We start from the raw sequence: 18,087 nt of genomic DNA, 5'->3' as shown, positions 1-18,087 counted from the left end.
AATTATTTTACTGTTGAGTTGTGTTGGGAAGTTTAAAAACCTTTCATTTGTTTCTGGACTGCCTAAAGTTCTGCAAAATACTGTACATATATACATAATGGGTAGCCCCTAAGTCTTTAAAATAAGCCAGTCTACAAGATTTTGAATGTAAATTGTGCAATTACATTTGAACAAACAAAAAACACAATGCAAATGATATTCATAAATTAATTGTAATGTACTTACCTGTCACTTTAGGAATTCCTTGTAGTCGAGGAACTGACAGAGCAACAGTCACTCCCAAATTTGTCCCAACCAGCAGCAGGCCGTGGCACACAAGCAAGCTGCTTACAGAGACCCTCTGCTGCCCTGTGTGTTAAAAGCACAGAAAAGTACATTCCTTCACCTGCAGTAAAGCAAAAAGCAAAATAATTCAGCCACCTCAAGTTGCCTAGAAAAAATGACTGAAAAAAAGGATTCTGTAATTCAGTAATAGGAATATTAATGGCCACATAAGCAGAGGTAGGTGGGAGTGGGAGAAAAAAAATAGTACAGCCTACACACTGCATTCAGTTTCCAAGGAAACCTACAAGAATTCACTCTGAGGCCAGAATGGTGAGAGGAAAGGCCTCATCCATTTTTAAACCTGCCGTGAAAAAGCACTTCCGGAAAAAAATTATGAAATCTATTAAATGGAATGAAGCAAGATGCACCAGTCGGACTCTTCCAGCCTAGAGAGCGTTAAGATCACCAGACCTTTTAAATACAATATGCCAATGAGCTTTCCTAAACTGCCACAAACACCACCTTTTTAAAGACAATAGATCACACCATTCAAAGTATTAGAAAGTGAGTCGGAATTTACTATGGTAAACCTATAAGAAGAAATATCCCTTAATAATAATGACCACTAGTTTAATCTAATGTTAGATTATATTACCACTTGAGCCGAGATTATTTGAGAAACTAATCTAGGCTAAGAGGCTAATCCAACTAGACAGGACTGTGTAGCAGTAAAACATCAGATATGGCTATATTATGCCATTAAGAGGAAAATACCCGTAAAACACAGCTCCAATGTAATGTAAGTCGCATGAAGTCGTAATTTACAGAATATTGTAAATGTCCAACAATGGCCTGTGACACATCAACACAGGAAATGCTGTGATATCATGTTGAGGACCCAGTGCGCAGCTCTACTGGATGCTGTATTCTAATGAAGGGGGGTTTGATGTGTTGTGTACTGGCATTGCTTGTTTATAGCATTACAGCACACATGACTGGCTATTTGGGTCACTACAGAGACAATGCCAATGGTTTGGAGGCACCAGCGCCAACTTGCTGACTGTGTACAGATGCTGGACGTGTCATAGTGTCTATCTTCACAACGCAGCTCAACATCAATCTAGCAACCTAGTAGACACAGAGCAAAAATAACCCTTTTTATCTGTAAAAATGTATAAAAAAACAACAACAAAAAAAACCATTCAACTAGTGCGCAAAACCAGAGTGAGCCGTTGAATTTCATCACGGGGTTGTATGCACAAGGTCACACTGTGTCGATATTCAGTGGAACAGCACACCCTCGAGTGTGATGCCCCCTTTTACATAACCGTGCTGTAAAAAAAGAACTGAGCGACTGCAATTTTCAGTGTTCAGATCTCACGGTTTATGGACATGCTAACAAAGCAAATCTATGTAAACTGTGTAGTAAAAACTAATTACACTGCATATAATGGACACACCTGCAAACCACAGGACAAAAATAATAATAATCACGGTTACTACTGATCATCGGTGCAGCCTGTTGTGTAACGGCTGCCTTTGGATGGTTATGCTTTGGGAATTGTGTAGGGATGACCTCACTGCTGAGACACACTCCTTGTGGAACGTTTCTTCTCAGTTCCCGGTCAGACTGGACTGGGTCTTGAACTTTTGTCACTGCTGATGATTGCACAAGGAAATATCATCCCAAGCGAAGCGTATAGCATTTCAGCCCTCATGCAGAGAAAAGGAGCTCCACCTCAAAGGCCCACCAAGAAGTTCACAGACATTGCATCAGTTAAGTAAAACCTAAAAGGTTTTTCACAGTATAATTAACTACAAATGTGTACTGTTGCAGAGTTTGAATCTCACATTAATGAGCATCTCATGAAGTGACATTTGATGAAGACAAAGCAGTAATGAAGGTAAAAACATACATCGCTTTCTCCAGCTACAAAAAAAAAAAAAAAATACTGTTTCTTGCATTGGGTTCTTCAAAGCAGTCTCCATCTTAGTCTCCATAACCACCAGAGTAGGTGCATCCAAATTCTGACTGGTAACGTATGAACATAATATTGCACATCAGTCTGACACATTTGCACATCTAACTACAGTCCTTCAATTCATCAGTTACCTGCAACAATGCATCGATTAAACCGCTAAAAATCGATTGCTAAAATAGTTGGCAACTAATTTCATAATCGAGAGCTTAAACACTAAATGCGCATTTTTATGAAGAAAAAAGCGCCACTGTTTAGCAGACGCCTGGTCCGACCCGCCCATTTCTCCTCCCACGACAAAACAGCGAGCTCATCAGCCCACGTGACAACAGAATCCCGAACCGCCGCGGTGCCACTGAGCAAAGAGCCGTCCCCACACACTGCTCACCAAGGGTGATGGTTAAAGGAAGAGGACACATTTCACTTCACTTTTTACCTCTGCATCCCTGCCACATCAACACCATCTGAGCAGATGTTCTCTATAGCAGGCAACATGGCGAGCCTGAGCCAGGAGCATGTGAGAGAGAGTGAGCGTGTGTGTCAGTGTAGTGTAGAGAACAAGTTCTGACATTCAAACAAATCCTGATAAATTTTCTGATTTGTATTGTCCTTAAAAACAATATGTGTTAGTCTATTTTATTGTATTATTATTAGAACAGCTCAAGGAGAAACATGTTTGTGCATTTCATAAATATTTTAGTCCTGTTTTTGTGTAAAGGGTTGGAAATGAATGCAATTAATAATAATAATAAAAATATAGATGACAGATCAATTGATTATTATAATAATTGTTAGCAGCAGCCCTAATTGAATTAGAGCTGAAGATCTTTGCCCTTACTACAACCTTACTGTCCAATAATTCATGGGTCTGGGTGTCACAGTAATTAAATCGTATTTAACACAGCCAATAATGAGGTTTTTTTTATGCCAGAACGTCATGTTCTAATGAGATAAGAAAAAAAAATAAATGACAGGGGGTTTGGTATAAAAATGTTTTGTTTGATAATAATTGCTTCTCATTATAACATAAAACAGCTCATGATGCCTGCTGTGTGGTATGGTATGTCAACATTTCTGAGCAAAATCTCAGATATTTAACCCAACAGCTCTATTAGCTTAGTATTAAAGTGAAGTGATTGTCGTTGTTATACACAGCACAGCACATGGTGACTCAATGAAATGTTATGAATTCAGTACAGTCTAAAAGTGCTTCTATTTTCTTTTATTTTCAGTGTTATATATTTATTTTCAGAGCACCATGGACTTAAGCCATATTTAGTTCCTGATACTATGAATTTGCTCCTGACTGAATGGTAATTAAACCAAACCCAGCCAAGGACAAGACTGCAGTGATTCTTCTGAAAGCCTGCCATTACTGGCCACCACACACAAGCACAAGCACAAACTGAGGCAGCAGCTACGCAGCTGATAAAGCCTTCACCATCTCATCAATCACAAAATTAGACAATACATATCAAAGACTACTACACAATGGCTTTAAGGAAAAGCCTCAAGGACAGCTGACAGAGCATTTGTTCAATTTCCTCCCCATACACTCAGTCAAATCCCCAGACTTTATGAGAATAGAAAGCTGCTAGAGAAGATGAGGAACATCAACATTGCATAATATGCTGTTACCATGGTTACCTCTTACCAATAAAGAGAGGCAGCAAGAACCGGATGCAAATCCCTGTCGGTTGGGTGTACAGTGTTGGCAAATCAGAAGTGAGGAAAGTCCCGAAAAAACTGACAATTACACCCAAGGCAGCCTCAGTCAACTGCTTTTTTTTCTGCTTTTTCACTCAATCAAAATGTGGACCCTTTTTTGGTTGAATTCTGTAATAACAGTGCAGCGTATAATGTAATGTGAAGCAACTAGGTTAGTATAACAGAAAATTTACTGTCTATATGTTGTTGTCCTATATTCAATGAAAAAGCAAATCTCTAGATCATTTCAGGAGTTCAACACCAGTTAAATTTTGCTCAGATCAGAATTGTGCTGTCTTGAATGTTCACCTTCACAGCCGGTAATGGGAACAAATCAGCCTTCCAAAATTGTACACATGGGAAAATGGGATGGGTTTTTGCAGTGCTTCTGAACCTGGCTGAATTTCATCCAGACTGTTCTCCAATTTTATCACCCACATAACTAGGGTGGCCAACCATCCCGAATTGTCTGGGACATCCTGAAATACGGGTGATTTTGATTTGCCCCTTCCAGGGCAGCGTCAGTAGTGTATTCCAATCACAGCCTTGTCAACCAATAACAGACTACTGTAAGCATGGCAAAAGGTTGCTATGAGTTACAGACGGCTTCAGGGGTGTCAAACTCACGGCGCATGGAGGTCACTTTATGTAGATCTATTATTATGGCCTGGTGATCTAAAGGACTGATAACACAAAAACAAGAGATCCCATAATTCTCTGCTGCACTTGCCCTGCCGAGTGATCAAATTCATGTTGGTATCTGCAATGCTGATAACTCCAGCTGCTCTGTGCGCACACCTGCAAGAAAGTGTTGAGAAAGTTGGCAACCCTACACATAACTGTCCACGTGACTCATTAATGACTAATGAAGTCAGAGTTCTGTGCCTACTGAGCCCTGACAGAATCAGAGCTGTGCCACATTATTGTAAAGCAAATAAATGCGTGACTACATCCTAAAAAATTGTGAAGGTAGCCTAAGTTATTTTCCTTTGTACAGCGATTAGGATTTGAAACAGAACAACACAGCTGACCTATTAGTCATCTCCACCTTTAAGACACACAGACACGCCTCAGCCAGACGTGAGTGAACATGCATGGTGCTTTATGATGTCATCCCTTTCATGCATCATCCACCATACAATGAACTGAGTTTTAGGAGTGTGTTGGTGTGTGTGTGTGTGTGTGTGTGCAGCCCCTGTGTAAAGATGCCGGCGATACCTGAGAGAATACTGTTGACGGGCGTCGCAATGTTAATGTCCTGAAGGTGCTCCAGGGTTTCGGTGTGAAAGAGGCGGAGGGTGGAGCCCGAGCTGAAGGCAATCCAGATGCCGACTCCCGCCACCACCATGTGAGACACCACCATCCCCTCCTCCTGGTGTGCCTCCAAGTGGCGCTGAGCAGGAGCAAGCAAGTCCCATTATTTTAATAAGAGTAGCAGAACACATTCACATGGCACCAAAGGATCATGCAGGTGCTGAAATTGAATTGAATTCAATTGAAAAGGTAAACACACACAATGAAATACTGTGCAAACAATATACAAAATCTTTTAAGACTCCAGTTTAAGTTGTAATTATATAAACAAATCTTGTTTTTGAATTTCACACAATTAAACAGATTAAACCATAGCGGAGGGAGGGTAAAGGCCCATAATTACATATACTGTATTTCAATAAAGAGCAAGAATACAAGGTCTGACTTGCTTATATGCCACCACAGAAGTTCATAATTCTCATTACATTAAATGCCAGAAAGACAGCAAATAATGCAAATACTGAAGAGAAAGGGAATGACTGGCTGAACTCAGCAGGAATTTCATGGGAGGAAGCAGAGGACAGTGTGCATTCTGAGCACAGATGCATTTACAGTGAGCTCTGGACAACAATTCACCCCTCCAGAAGGAAATATTTAATAAATGAATGAAATCGCCACTCATAGTCCTCACTTAACATTTTATCTAGAAGAAACATCTTAAAAATGCCCCACATACAAAGCAGTTTGTGGCCTAGCAGTTAAGGAAGGGGCCCCGTAATCACAAGGTTACCGGTTCGAATCCCGGTTCACCAATGTTCCATTGAGGTGCCACTGAGCAATGCACCGTCCCCACACACTGCTCCCCGGGTGTCTGTCATGGCTGCCCACTGCTTACCAAGGGTGATGGGGTGTAAAAAATAAAATAAAATAAAACTTCACATGATTGCTTGACAGGTTCAAAATGTTAAACCCTTCTGTGAAGTTGTATCCACTGAACTGTAAAATAATTGCATATAAACTGCATGTAAATTCGCCCAACTGGTTTTTATTGTGGTTTTCAGTCGTGGATTTTAGCCACTGGGATGTGGTGGCCACTTCCAGTACGGGCAGGTGGTCCTGTAATGAGCTTACAGACTAACAGGATTACACACCACTGCATGTGGAGCGGTGGGGAAATGGGGATTTACTATTCTGGGAAGGAAGCCGGAGCCCATGCTGCGGTGTAGTCTGGGCTTTATGTAAATTAAATCTAAACCCGATGAATCACTGGGAAAGACCCTCTGGGGTCGGACATCGAAAGCCGATGCATCATGTCTTTGGAGTGTTAGAGACTGTTATCCAGCTGCTGCCATTTTTTTTTCTTCTAGTCCTTCATCAGTGGTCAGTTCCTCACCACTGGATTGTTGCTGTCTGGATATTTTTGGGTGAAGGAACTCCCTTTAAAAAGCATCAAAGCATGGTTCCAAACCTGAATAATACCTTGTCATCAGCAGTACTAATTAATACACCTATTAAAGTGTAGCTACAGATGTACTGAACGGCTTGGTCTTGTGTTATAACTATATAAATACATTTTTGTTACATGGTACATGGCTCCGTTATCTGACCTGACAAATCTGTAAATGCCATTTGGATTGGATGTCTCCTTTTAGCACCTCGAAATGAAAGTGGGGTAAATAATGATCAGAGGTGAACCCTGGGGTGGCTCTGGCAGGGCTGGGGAGAGGATGTTTGATTTTGTGAATGGATTTGGCCCGAGTGAGGAGGCCGCTTTCTTTTCCTGTTTGCCCGAGGGGAATCGGCCTCCTTCCTCTCGTATGGGGGGTTAAATGTGAACCAGAAACAAGGGGCTAACTGGAAAAAGCTGTCAGCTAGCCAATGATTCACACAGCTTGTTGTAAACACACGTGGGTTGGGATGTGGGTGAGAGTGGCTGATTGCGGCCCTACCTCCACTAAGTGTGTCTTGGTGCTGATGATGAAGACCTGTCCACCCGAAGAAACCCAAATGTGGTCCTCCACAGCAAGTAGTGCTTTGACTGGCAGCACCCCAAGCTTGAGCACCTTAGGGGAGGCAGAGTTCCAAGATCCGTCTGGGGATGCAGGAGAAAGAAAATTGCACTGAAGTCTTCGGAATTGTGCATATGAAAGCTTCTATATTCAGACGTACATTCCTGCACTGTGAATGCTTAACTGATGGACACTGCATTTAGTTTTAAATCCATATGAAAACAATTGCGATGCATTAGAAAGAAAGAAACAACAGACTTAATCATATATTTTAAGTAAACCTTTTCCAATGGATTCATGCACATTTATCATATTAATACACAGGGGGACAAAAAGAATTTTTTCACACAAACACCCACACGTCCCTATAGAGGGATAGAGTACAGATTGTGGTGGTCTACAGCGGGAGGAGTATCATCTCTCTCTTATGGAATGATTATGGAACCATGATTTACTATATTTCTCTAAACTGTTGCTGCTGAAAAGCAAACAAATTGTGCTGATGCTTGCTTTTGTTTCCGGTCACTTGAGATGCAAAATTGATCTCACGTTCACTTACACTCAACTTAACATCCATTCCCTTTTGTGAATGAAGCATCAAAGTTCAGACGCAGAGCACACAATTGAGTATGCACACAAAGTTCCACTGAAAACAGCAGAGCTGTTCTAAAGGAGGGGAAAGCCCTTTATAAAACGATGACTGGAGAAGAGCCGGTGATCTTGACTGCATGCAGAAATCAAGAACAAGAACAATAGGTCTTCTGTGCACATGTGAATTCATTTGATAGATAAAACACAAACCACAATAGACATTATCATGTATGATTCATTGTAAATACAGGAAAAGGAAAAATAAATGGTGGGCAACATCTTTTTTTTCCACAAAGCACAGCATTGGATTAGAAACAGACATCCTTTTCCTCCTGCAACTATTTCAAACTCATTACAGATGAGATTGTCAAATCCATTCCGCTCATCCCATCAGGACCAATCCACACTTCCACTCAGGCACGGATAATCAAGAGCTGTGGTCAAACAGGGTTTATGGGTAGCGCAGAGCAGGATGGTTGCGAAGATGAATTATGCATGCTGTATCAGTGCACTATACACCACGAAGACTCCCAAGTCATAATCATGTTAGATAGGAACAAAGGAAGAAGTAAATCTTTCAAAATGTGCTTCATGTTATTGGTTATTGAATTATTTTTGCATTTCTTCAAAAGCAGTGCACCGCCCACAGGTCTGTAAACATCCATCTGCAACCCAACCCCTCTGAATGCATTAAAGTATGCACTTTCCAGTTTTCAAGTTTGAAAATTGGATACGAAGGGCTTTGAATGCTAGCATAGAGTACCCTCAAGACCGAGTTTATCTGACAGAGGAACACAACAGATACTGACACTGCTTTTCTGTGAATGGCCTAAAATTATTTAGAATTAGGCATTCTGTCTGGCTGACAATGTGTGAAATTAAGATCTCACTTAAATATCAATCTGCCATATTGCATCATATCTAGTTGTTGATGTGCTGATCTACTATGCAAATACATTTACATTTACGGCATTTGGCAGATGCCCTTATCCAGAGCGACTTACAACGATAATAATAACACATGTAACTTTTAAATAAACTCAGTGGGGGGGGTCTGCATAAAAATGGTAATCAATGTGGTATGTAATGGGTGAGAGACTCCCTCCCAGTCAACAACAAATTCAATTTACAGGTCTTCAGAATTTGAATTAGTCTGATCAACATGCTGAACCAAGCACAGCAAGTTCAAATCGTACAAAAAAACGTCTTACACATACTTCCATGTGAAATATCCGCAGCTTCTCTCACTCACAGATTAGCAGTAGTAGACTGGGTGTGGTCATTAGCAGCCTAGGCATGCCTCTGTTAGGACTGGAGGACTGAGGCACAAATGTTTCTAAAGAAGGGTGGGGGTGGGGGCCAGGGTTGGGGTCCCCTCCAGGAACAGAACTGACATTCAATGGCTCAATTCAGGCACCGTGGAGCCTTGGGTAGCCTCAGGACGTCCAGGTCCAAGTCCAAGAAAATGCCTCTCCTTATTTCTTACCTAACAAAATATCTCTATCTATCAAAGGTTGAAAGCAATGAAAACCACAGACATTTCTCTAAAACACATTGGATAGTATTAAAAGCTAATACAAATGTGATCATCCAATGTTTAAAGATCCAACATAAAAGCTTTTATACAAATTATAAATGGCACTGTTTTCTGTGAGAACAAACACAAGAAAGGCCACTTTCCCTTTCTTTCTGGTAGATGACTCCTTCCATCTCGGAAAGACATTCTTTACTTACCCCAGCTCTGGATTAGGGATTTCCTTCCCTGAAACCTAAATAAGTCTGAAAGTTCTGCACTGTGTCTTTTCATCTATTTTCCAGTCCCATCAGTGACCTGCCTCCTGTTGAATGCCATGTTTATAAAAAAAAAAAAAAAAAAAAACCTCTTTCTTCATTTTTTTTATAGTTGAAAATCATGAAGCCTCAGCTCACTCAAAACACAGTACATGACAGCCAAGACTTTCATACTTTTTTATTTTTATGAGCTGAGTTTGTTTTACTCATCAACCCCTGGGTTTTACCTTTGCTAAGCCAAGTAACTTAGCATGTCACCTAACATGTCAAAAATATAACAAAGAAATTCCTCTGCAGTATTTAGAACAATAGTTCAGAATGGAAGTGGAATTGATTAATTATTTTCTTTGGTCAGTTATGGATTATCAATGAAAAGCAGATCAAAATAGTGGAAAAGGCTCATTAGTTCAAATTCAAGAGCAACGCCACACCTCCTCACCAGACTCCTAGTTAATTATAATTCTGTTTATGTGAGATCTTGACTGGTATGACTAGCCAATGCAAACCATACCAAAAATAATTGGAACGTTCACAATTAGCATTTTTACCAACTGTGCACAACAAAGTTATTTATTCCTTTCTGTCTCTTCTCATATCTTGCCTAGGAGCTGAACTCAGAACTGTGCCACCCTCAGGCCGCGCTCAGTGTCTGTTAGCACAACTCCTGAGGAAGAAATAGGTCATGGCTAGGAGAGTAGCAGCTTCTCCCTGGCAACCATAGCAAAGTCCTTGGAGATGCCACAACACAGCAGTCCACAGAGAAAAGGGTCTTAACCTCACAAAGCGTCTGGCGTCTGATCAGGGTAGCCACAGTGACTGGGTCTCCAGAGTGGTCAAAGTTCAGTTAGTATCTCCCCACCCACAGTGATTCATGCGTACCCCCCAAACCCAGTCCATCTGTCAAATTAACACCACAGTGTTACATTTTAAGAGATTGTTTATATAATAGTAAAATTATATATGTATATATTTAGGGGACAGATTCCCCCAAGTTTCATTAAGGTTTCATACCCCTGCAACAGGTGTTGGAAAACAATGAACCCAGGCTGGCCATTGAATACCTGAGGATCTGCAGTAGATGGCAACTGAGCCGCTGACCAGTCCCACATACAGACAGTGGCTCTTGTAGACCAGGCATGTGACTGTGGACTTGTCTGGGGTGAAGAAATGCTGCAGACGGACTTTCTTAGAGCGCTGGCTGCTCTTGTAGACAGAAATGCTGTAGAATTTAAGTAAAAAAAATTTTAAGACCACATTTACCATGAAGCTCAAATTCAATCTGTTAAATTCAAATGTTATCAAATTTTACACATCACGGTATGATATGCAGTGAAATGCTTTTATGCTGTTTATGCAGTTTTTTTTTATTTTATGCTGTTATTCTTATTAACAAAGAAAAGATTAGTGTAAATAAGGTAAAATACTGGACTGAAGAGTATACAGGCTCTTATATCTGTAATCCTGACGTGCTATCAGCATCAGTGACTCAGAAACCCCCTCCTGTTCACCACCCCACCACAGAGGCCACAAGCTAAGAGGCCAGTCTGCTGGTGAATCATGTTACGTAAGAACTAAACCTATAGCCTGAGAATACATGACGTTGCAGTGTGGGCCTACCTCCCTTCCTCCATCCCCAGGCAGATAGTGGGTGTCTGCCGGTACTTCCAGACAGTGTCATCATCAGAGGCTCCCTCCATGTCCGGCGGGTGCTCTTCCAGCGGCACATAGGCCATGCAGAGGATGCGGGACTCCACGTTGAAGCACTCGGTCACTTTAGGGCTGGAGTTCTGCAGGGCAACTACGGAGATCTGGCCCATCTGACTGGTGCAGCTGGCCACCTGACCAAGAACAGAGACAGTGAGGTCATCATTGGCCCACAGGCATGCTTCTTTTCACATCTGCAATACTGACAATAGCACTTCAGAGAGAGACAAGCCAAGTTTTGCTGGAAAATTACCATGACCTGTTCAAATAAAAGTCCACCACGAATTACAAGGCACTGCAACAACAATGAAAAGGCCCAGACAGCAGATCGCCTAACACTCCTCGCATTTATGAGTCACAGAAATGTCTGATGTGTGTTTTTTACGGCGAACTCCAAAGTAAATACTTCTCTCTGGGTTTTTTGCAATGAAGTGAGTTATGCTTAATCTCAGACAGACGCAATAAAATGAGATGAGTGATGCTTAATTATTCATTTAAATCACAGACCGTAGCTGCATCTTCAACCTTAAAAGCTCTGCAATGGGATGTTTTGCTGTAAGGTTATTTAATACAAGAATGGGTCTTAGTGGCCCGAGCACACAAATTAAGATCAATAGGTTTAGGACAGACACTTAAATCTCCATGCAAATTACAGTGTTGTCATCCACGAGTAGGACAGCGAAACTGGGGCTCACCCACACACAGCCATGGCCAAGAGCAGGTCGGTCTGCTGTGCTCTCGTGGTTCATATAGGGCTCAGGGTTATGCACTGCACACTCCACCTGAAATACAAAAGACATGAATATCAGAGCAGCAGGGTGAAACTTCATTTCTGGAAGCAGAGGCTCCACAGAGGATTCAAGGATTCCAAGTGATGTGGGTTCAAATCCCAAACCGCAAAGGTGCCACTGAGGTGCCTTTGAGTAAGGTACTGTGCCCACACCAGGTGTCTTTGATGACTGCCCACTGGTCCCTCATGGGATGGGTTAAATGCACATAGCACCAGGTGAAAAAAATAGGGCCCTACGTGTATATGAAATATCAACATATCTTTCCAAGATAAAACTCCATGAAGTAAAGTCCCCCTGCTGTAAATAAATGTTTATTGGATGTTTCCAAACCTGAAGAACCTAGCCAAGTTTAAACATTTTATTTTAATTGTGTATGGTACTGAGGCGCCATTTTCCAGTGTGTCATTTGTGGGCTGAGAGCCAGTCCCACCTTGAACTCCTGCAGCTTGGACATGACCACAGGCATCTGCTTCAGCAGGAGTGGATGTTTCTGCTTCTTCATATGATTCCCATCATCCTCTGCACAGAACCAGCCCTGCAGGTTCTCTTCCTCTATCCAGCACACACCCACACAAAATGAGATTTTGCACAAACACATGCACCCACACACAGTCACACATGTAAAAAGACAGCAATGCAAAGTGTAAAAAACATTTCAGCTTCTCAACAATCAAATGAATCAATTCCATGGTCACACAACACTGATTTACTCAGAAAAAAATGCAAACACACAGTTTTATAAGAATAAAGTTTCATAAATTACTGAGCCCAGTTCTTAAGAACCTACATTTCTATAGTCGCTAAAGGTGAGTATAGCTTTTTTATTAACCTGGACTTTGACATGACCCAACTGCCCATAGTTTCTTTCCAAATTAGCTCAGCAGTGGCAATGCTAATGCACACTAATGATGTTCCCCTCCATTAACAATTTGCCTAGCTGCACAAGCAGAGATTAATCTCTGCAAGAAGCAGAGATTAAGTAACGTGTTTTGATCTCTTCAGACGCTGTCCCATCCAAGCAGCTTACTGTGAAATGTGGATTCAAATCAAGAAGGCAGGGCAGACTGATGCAGCAGAGATCCTGCATTAAATTTCTGCAGCTGGGCTGCACTGCCTTTCCATCCCCTCCAGAGATACTGAGACCCCAACACCATGCCTCACACTCACCCAGGGCCAGCTTAGCCATCTGCAGGTTGCTGATCCATGACTGCTTGATGGCAGGGCTGAACGTGTTGAAGACGGTGGTGAAGTGCGTGGGTCTCCCGGTCCTATCACAGGGAGGAGAAAAACAAAAACATTACGGTGAAGCTGAGCTACTACCGATACTAAACACCGGCGGGTTCCTTCTATTGCAGAGGCCCATTATATTCATGCATCACAGGGTGACCGCATTAATATCAGTGTACACAACATAATGCAAGCCGCCTTTACATGCTTGTAAAAAGTCAGTGTTGTCATTTACTTTATAACTCATAACTCCAACCTGTGCACAAAACCTTCTTCACAACACCACCAACTGATTTATTAATGCGAACAGAAGGAGGAAATATCAGCAGCACTAAGCTGTCACTGAAGGCAGATTTCATATGTTGACTGAATAATGAATAAAACAATCAAATACTGAGGCTGCATTGTGTGCCCTAATAACAACTACAGTATTACCAGTCCAAAAACATGAGCTAATGGAAACATTGAGCTCTTAGCTAACAAGGATGAGAAGGTCACATTTGCAGTTTCCTTTTACATTGGTTAATTATAGTCCGTTATAGGGCAAAATGGCAGTGATAATTGCCGCATGCCTTTTCATCACTTCAAATATATCAGGGCATAGATTTTACAGCTTAGGATGCATTGGAACTGCTATGCATGCATCTGTGTGTATGTGCATGGAACAGAAGGAAACTTTCAATTTATCACTCGCATCTGAGAGGGAGTGATCTGTAGTCTTTTACTAGGCTGAAGATCCCTAATTTTCAGCATTTGCAGTGTGGCTGAATAACAAATCAATTAAAGCTGCACTACAAAAATGCTTGAAAACTTGAGGTCATGGAATCTAGTAATGAAAATGACAGCCTCCCTCCTGAGTGGGCAATTTATTTTGGACGACTGGATCGGTTTGGGATAACAGCTCCACAGCTGCATCTCCAAAGATGCTCCTGGGTAATCCAGCCACTTAATAAAATGGAGAGGGCCAGTAAACAGCTCTAAATAGACATGACTGGGGAGCTGGGGAAGGACTTGCCATATGAGTGTGTATGGAACAGCTGCATGAATATACAATATATACTAGACATGTGAGTCAAGGTTCTGTAATCACAATGAGCAGTGATTGGCCTTGTGTGTACTATTATTGTTATTCCAAAGACTGATCTTACACTCTTACAAAAATAGTTCCAAAAGTTTAGCATTTGCTACTTATTGCCATGTTTCAGGAGTGGGGTCAGACTGACTTGTCCTGTTTCCCAGGAAGCTGCAGCTGAATCCGGCAGCGGTCAGCAGCACGGATCTCTTCCTCTTTCTTCAGGATTAGTCGCTGAAGGCCAGAGACCCAGTCCTGGGCCACCATGGGGTTCACATTCTGCAGAAGGAAGGTCAGTTTAAGTTTGATGACAGATGGTTCTGGTGCAAAACAATCACAGAACATCTTGCCAAAGACGAGCAGTTGGCAAGTGATAAAAGGACTTCTCTTAAAGGAGCACTTGTTTGAAACTTAAGAAGTCTGGCTTTGGTTCTTAAACCCAAATCTTCGGTAAAAAAGCAACATTTTCTCACAGTGTGACACAGAGAGAACAGCTTATGGATTCAAGCTCACACTGTTTGTACAAGAATGACCATCAGAGATGATTAATACAGCAATCAATATGATCATTATTATTGTCTAAAGTGCAAGGAAACTAACTCAAACATGTGAACTTAGACCATTTCAGTAACTTAACTTGGAAAAAATATGGATAAAAAAATGATGTAATATCGGTGCTATGGTGTTATTATGGGACGCTCACCTGGTAGTTGCCCTTCAGGCTGCCAATCATGTGAGAAATCTGGTTGACGAGGCTGAGGTCATGGATGAGATTCTGCAGGTCCTGATATAACTGCCCTGGACCCATGTAGAGTTTATCTGTGTGGAAGGAAGTCATTGAGCCATTTAAAATAAAATAACATAAAATAAAATATAGTGAACTATGACCAGTACAGCAGGTGATTTGCCCACCCCTGGTCTTAAAAAGAACCGTAAAAGTTTAAGACTTTGGCCAGGCCAACACCAAATGCATCCATATCAAACATAAACATAAAAAATACATTACAGAATTAATATTTACATTCACATTTAGTGGGAACTGTGTTGCTTATCAGCCTTCACTTTGGAGAAACGCTTGCTAAACTAAGAAAGAAAAGGAAATGAGTGAGTTGGATGCAAGTAGTGTTACAACTATATACCAATCTTCAGCGAGCCTGATTAAAATGACCAACGGGTTGGGTGTTGCCCGCAGGCCGTAGTTTGTCCACCACTCTAGACAAACATCACTCAACATATTAATTATCTGAGCACGTACGTCAAACATGGCAGGGAAGGCAGCACATAACTGACAGAAATATATAAGTCATCCTGATAATGAACTCGTGTATTCATGGAACTGGAGGTTTGTCACACTCTTGACAATGTCAAGAACATCAAACATCTAAAGCCAGGCTTTATGCACGTGCCAAGTCAGATGCTCCACCAAGTCCTCTACCGTAAAAACACCCATCTCCTCTGTAAGGAAACGATAAACACAGCAGCTCAACTCCTGGATCCACACTTTCTGTAGAGCAATTTCCCTTAGTCTTGAATCAGTGAGGTCTCCACTTCCCTCTCACCACGTTTGCCTATTTATTCTCCTGATTCCAGTCCAGATGGACTCGAGGGGTTCATAGGTCACATGCAGACACTTCAGCTTTTACTTGTGCATTTTCCCCTGAATGCCCCACTGTGTTTGACAGTCACTGTGCAAGTTAGTATGCAGTAGAGTGTCTGTTCCGCTGCCTGCTATGTGCAGTAGAACATGACAGTAAAACAATCATGCTAAACAACACATTGCACAATAACACCAGAAGTGCCACAAGAAAAGCCTCACATAATAAAAAGATCACACAGACTAAAAGGAAAAAGGGGTTCCTTCCTTTTTGGAAGATAATGTTTGTATCAGCAGGACCGCTAACCACCATGAGTGTGACAGGATCTATTGTCTATTTCTTCCTGCATTACGGCTGTGACCGTTACATCACACATCCTGAGTGACACTATAACAATGAGCCCAGTGCTCTCTTCTCAGGGCCACGGATTTCAGAAAAAAATATTTTTGCATGTTGCATTACTAAATATGGATTTTTAATCAGTGAACCTCATGAAAATACTTGGTACCACACATGAATAGGCCATACAGGTATTTATTAAGCTACTTTTGCTAACTAACTAAACAGATCACTTTAAGCACTTTAAACAACTGTGGTTCAAAAGGAGAGGTTGAACACAGTGAGGATGAAATCCTTTGACTGAAATCCTATTCTGTGTGCAAAGCTTTCATGCAAATTAAAATAATACTAATTCATATTTTTCAGCTATGTGTATCCTATAGTAACCAAAGTGATGTTTAAATCATATGTGCATGTGTTTTCTCTCCACAATGAAAAAATAAGCTAGCAAGCAGCTTATACACAGTTACTACGATTTTAGTATATTATGTTAAGAACATAATATACTAATATATGATCTGTTTGGATAAAATAGTGTATTCTGATTAACATTCCTCATATTGTCAATTAAAGTACTGTATTAAAATGTTGCCACAGTCTTCCATTTTAATGCACATAATGCATTTTATAGCATATTAAAGCTAATGTCCATTCACAATACCCATTGCGCATTACAATTTTTATTACCTTGATTATTTCTACAGTTCAGAGGCTTTTAAACTGAATCTTCAGTATGCCTCATACTTATCAGACAAAGGGAGTTACATTTCTGCTCATTCCTCCTCCTGACCCAAGCAAAGTGGAAAATGTGCATGTGTACCAGACCTAATTTATGATTGGACAGAACGCTGCCTTTTTTTTTCTGCCTGACAGTCTGTAAATCATCCAGCGCAAGTTCACCCTTTCAGATCCTCTTTTGCCTGCAATTAAGTTGTTTAAAGATGAAAGTTAAATTCAGACCAAAGTTCGAAAGCCATTTTTCAAATTCTAATTTGAAATTACTAAAAAAAAAAAACTATTAATACAGCCCTCGAGAGCGTAAACATTCAAACAATTAGCACAAATAACAGCATAGCACATTTATTCAGTCATTATGTATGAAAAGCACCATGCAACAAAAAGGGAAGATGGTAGCGTTTGTTTTTGTCCCACTTGCACAATTTTTCACATTGTCCAGGCAGCAACTTAACAGCCACTAAATCAATTCCCATCAGTCACAGAGAAGGAATTCCAAAAAAAAAAAAAAAAAAAACAGGCAGGGGGCTGTGGAATAGTTGATGCAAGCGCCACTGGCCATTTTCCCTGGGTGCCGGCCCGGTCTTTCCAAGCTGTGAAATCTAAGAAGCAACTGATGGCCCTGCCATGTGCAAGCCGACATAAACAAAGGTCTGCAGCCATGCAGAACAAAATGCTAATATAACTAAAAAGACAGTAGTACACACTAATTAAAGCGGCCGGGACCACACAGCCGGCCACTAACTTAACCAGAGAATGGGGTGTGCTATACTGGGGCTGGCTATAACTGGATGTGTTTTTTTTTTTTTTTTTCCCTTCTTCTTGTGCTAACACGTTGTAGCCTGACACTGATAATGTCATAGTGTCATTTTCACAGATGTGATGAATACAAATAAGATGATAGCGAGCATGGCAACGCAAGGGTAAAGCGTCTCTGCATTATTAAGTGTGAACAAATCAGCGCCAGTGACAGGATTCCCCTGAACTCTCTCTGGATTCAGTGGCCTGCCACCCTTCCACCCCCACCCC

At 41.2% G+C, this 18,087-nt stretch overlaps 1 protein-coding gene across 10 annotated transcripts in view; it reads right to left on the bottom strand.

Moving 5' to 3' along the window:
- Positions 1-18,087, bottom strand: part of arhgef10 (Rho guanine nucleotide exchange factor (GEF) 10) — a 42,843-nt gene that overhangs the window by 2,467 nt on the left and 22,289 nt on the right. For 9 of the 10 annotated variants that reach the window (XM_028975174.1, XM_028975186.1, XM_028975195.1 and 6 more), the window contains 10 exons: positions 15,093-15,208; positions 14,541-14,668; positions 13,258-13,358; positions 12,521-12,642; positions 11,995-12,081; positions 11,213-11,433; positions 10,657-10,814; positions 7,154-7,296; positions 5,169-5,343; positions 226-348 (listed from right to left, as the gene is read on the bottom strand). In XM_028975174.1, coding sequence (XP_028831007.1) covers positions 226-348; positions 5,169-5,343; positions 7,154-7,296; positions 10,657-10,814; positions 11,213-11,433; positions 11,995-12,081; positions 12,521-12,642; positions 13,258-13,358; positions 14,541-14,668; positions 15,093-15,208 — 1,374 coding nt within the window. The remainder of the gene's footprint in view (positions 1-225; positions 349-5,168; positions 5,344-7,153; positions 7,297-10,656; positions 10,815-11,212; positions 11,434-11,994; positions 12,082-12,520; positions 12,643-13,257; positions 13,359-14,540; positions 14,669-15,092; positions 15,209-18,087) is intronic. The other variant, XM_028975247.1, reaches the window with a different exon arrangement.

Source organism: Denticeps clupeoides, chromosome 1 (genome assembly GCF_900700375.1).
Source record: "Denticeps clupeoides chromosome 1, fDenClu1.1, whole genome shotgun sequence".
Classification (NCBI taxonomy): Eukaryota; Metazoa; Chordata; class Actinopteri; order Clupeiformes; family Denticipitidae; genus Denticeps; species Denticeps clupeoides.
Note: the sequence above shows the minus strand (reverse complement) of the source record. Positions and strands in the feature narration are given on the sequence as shown.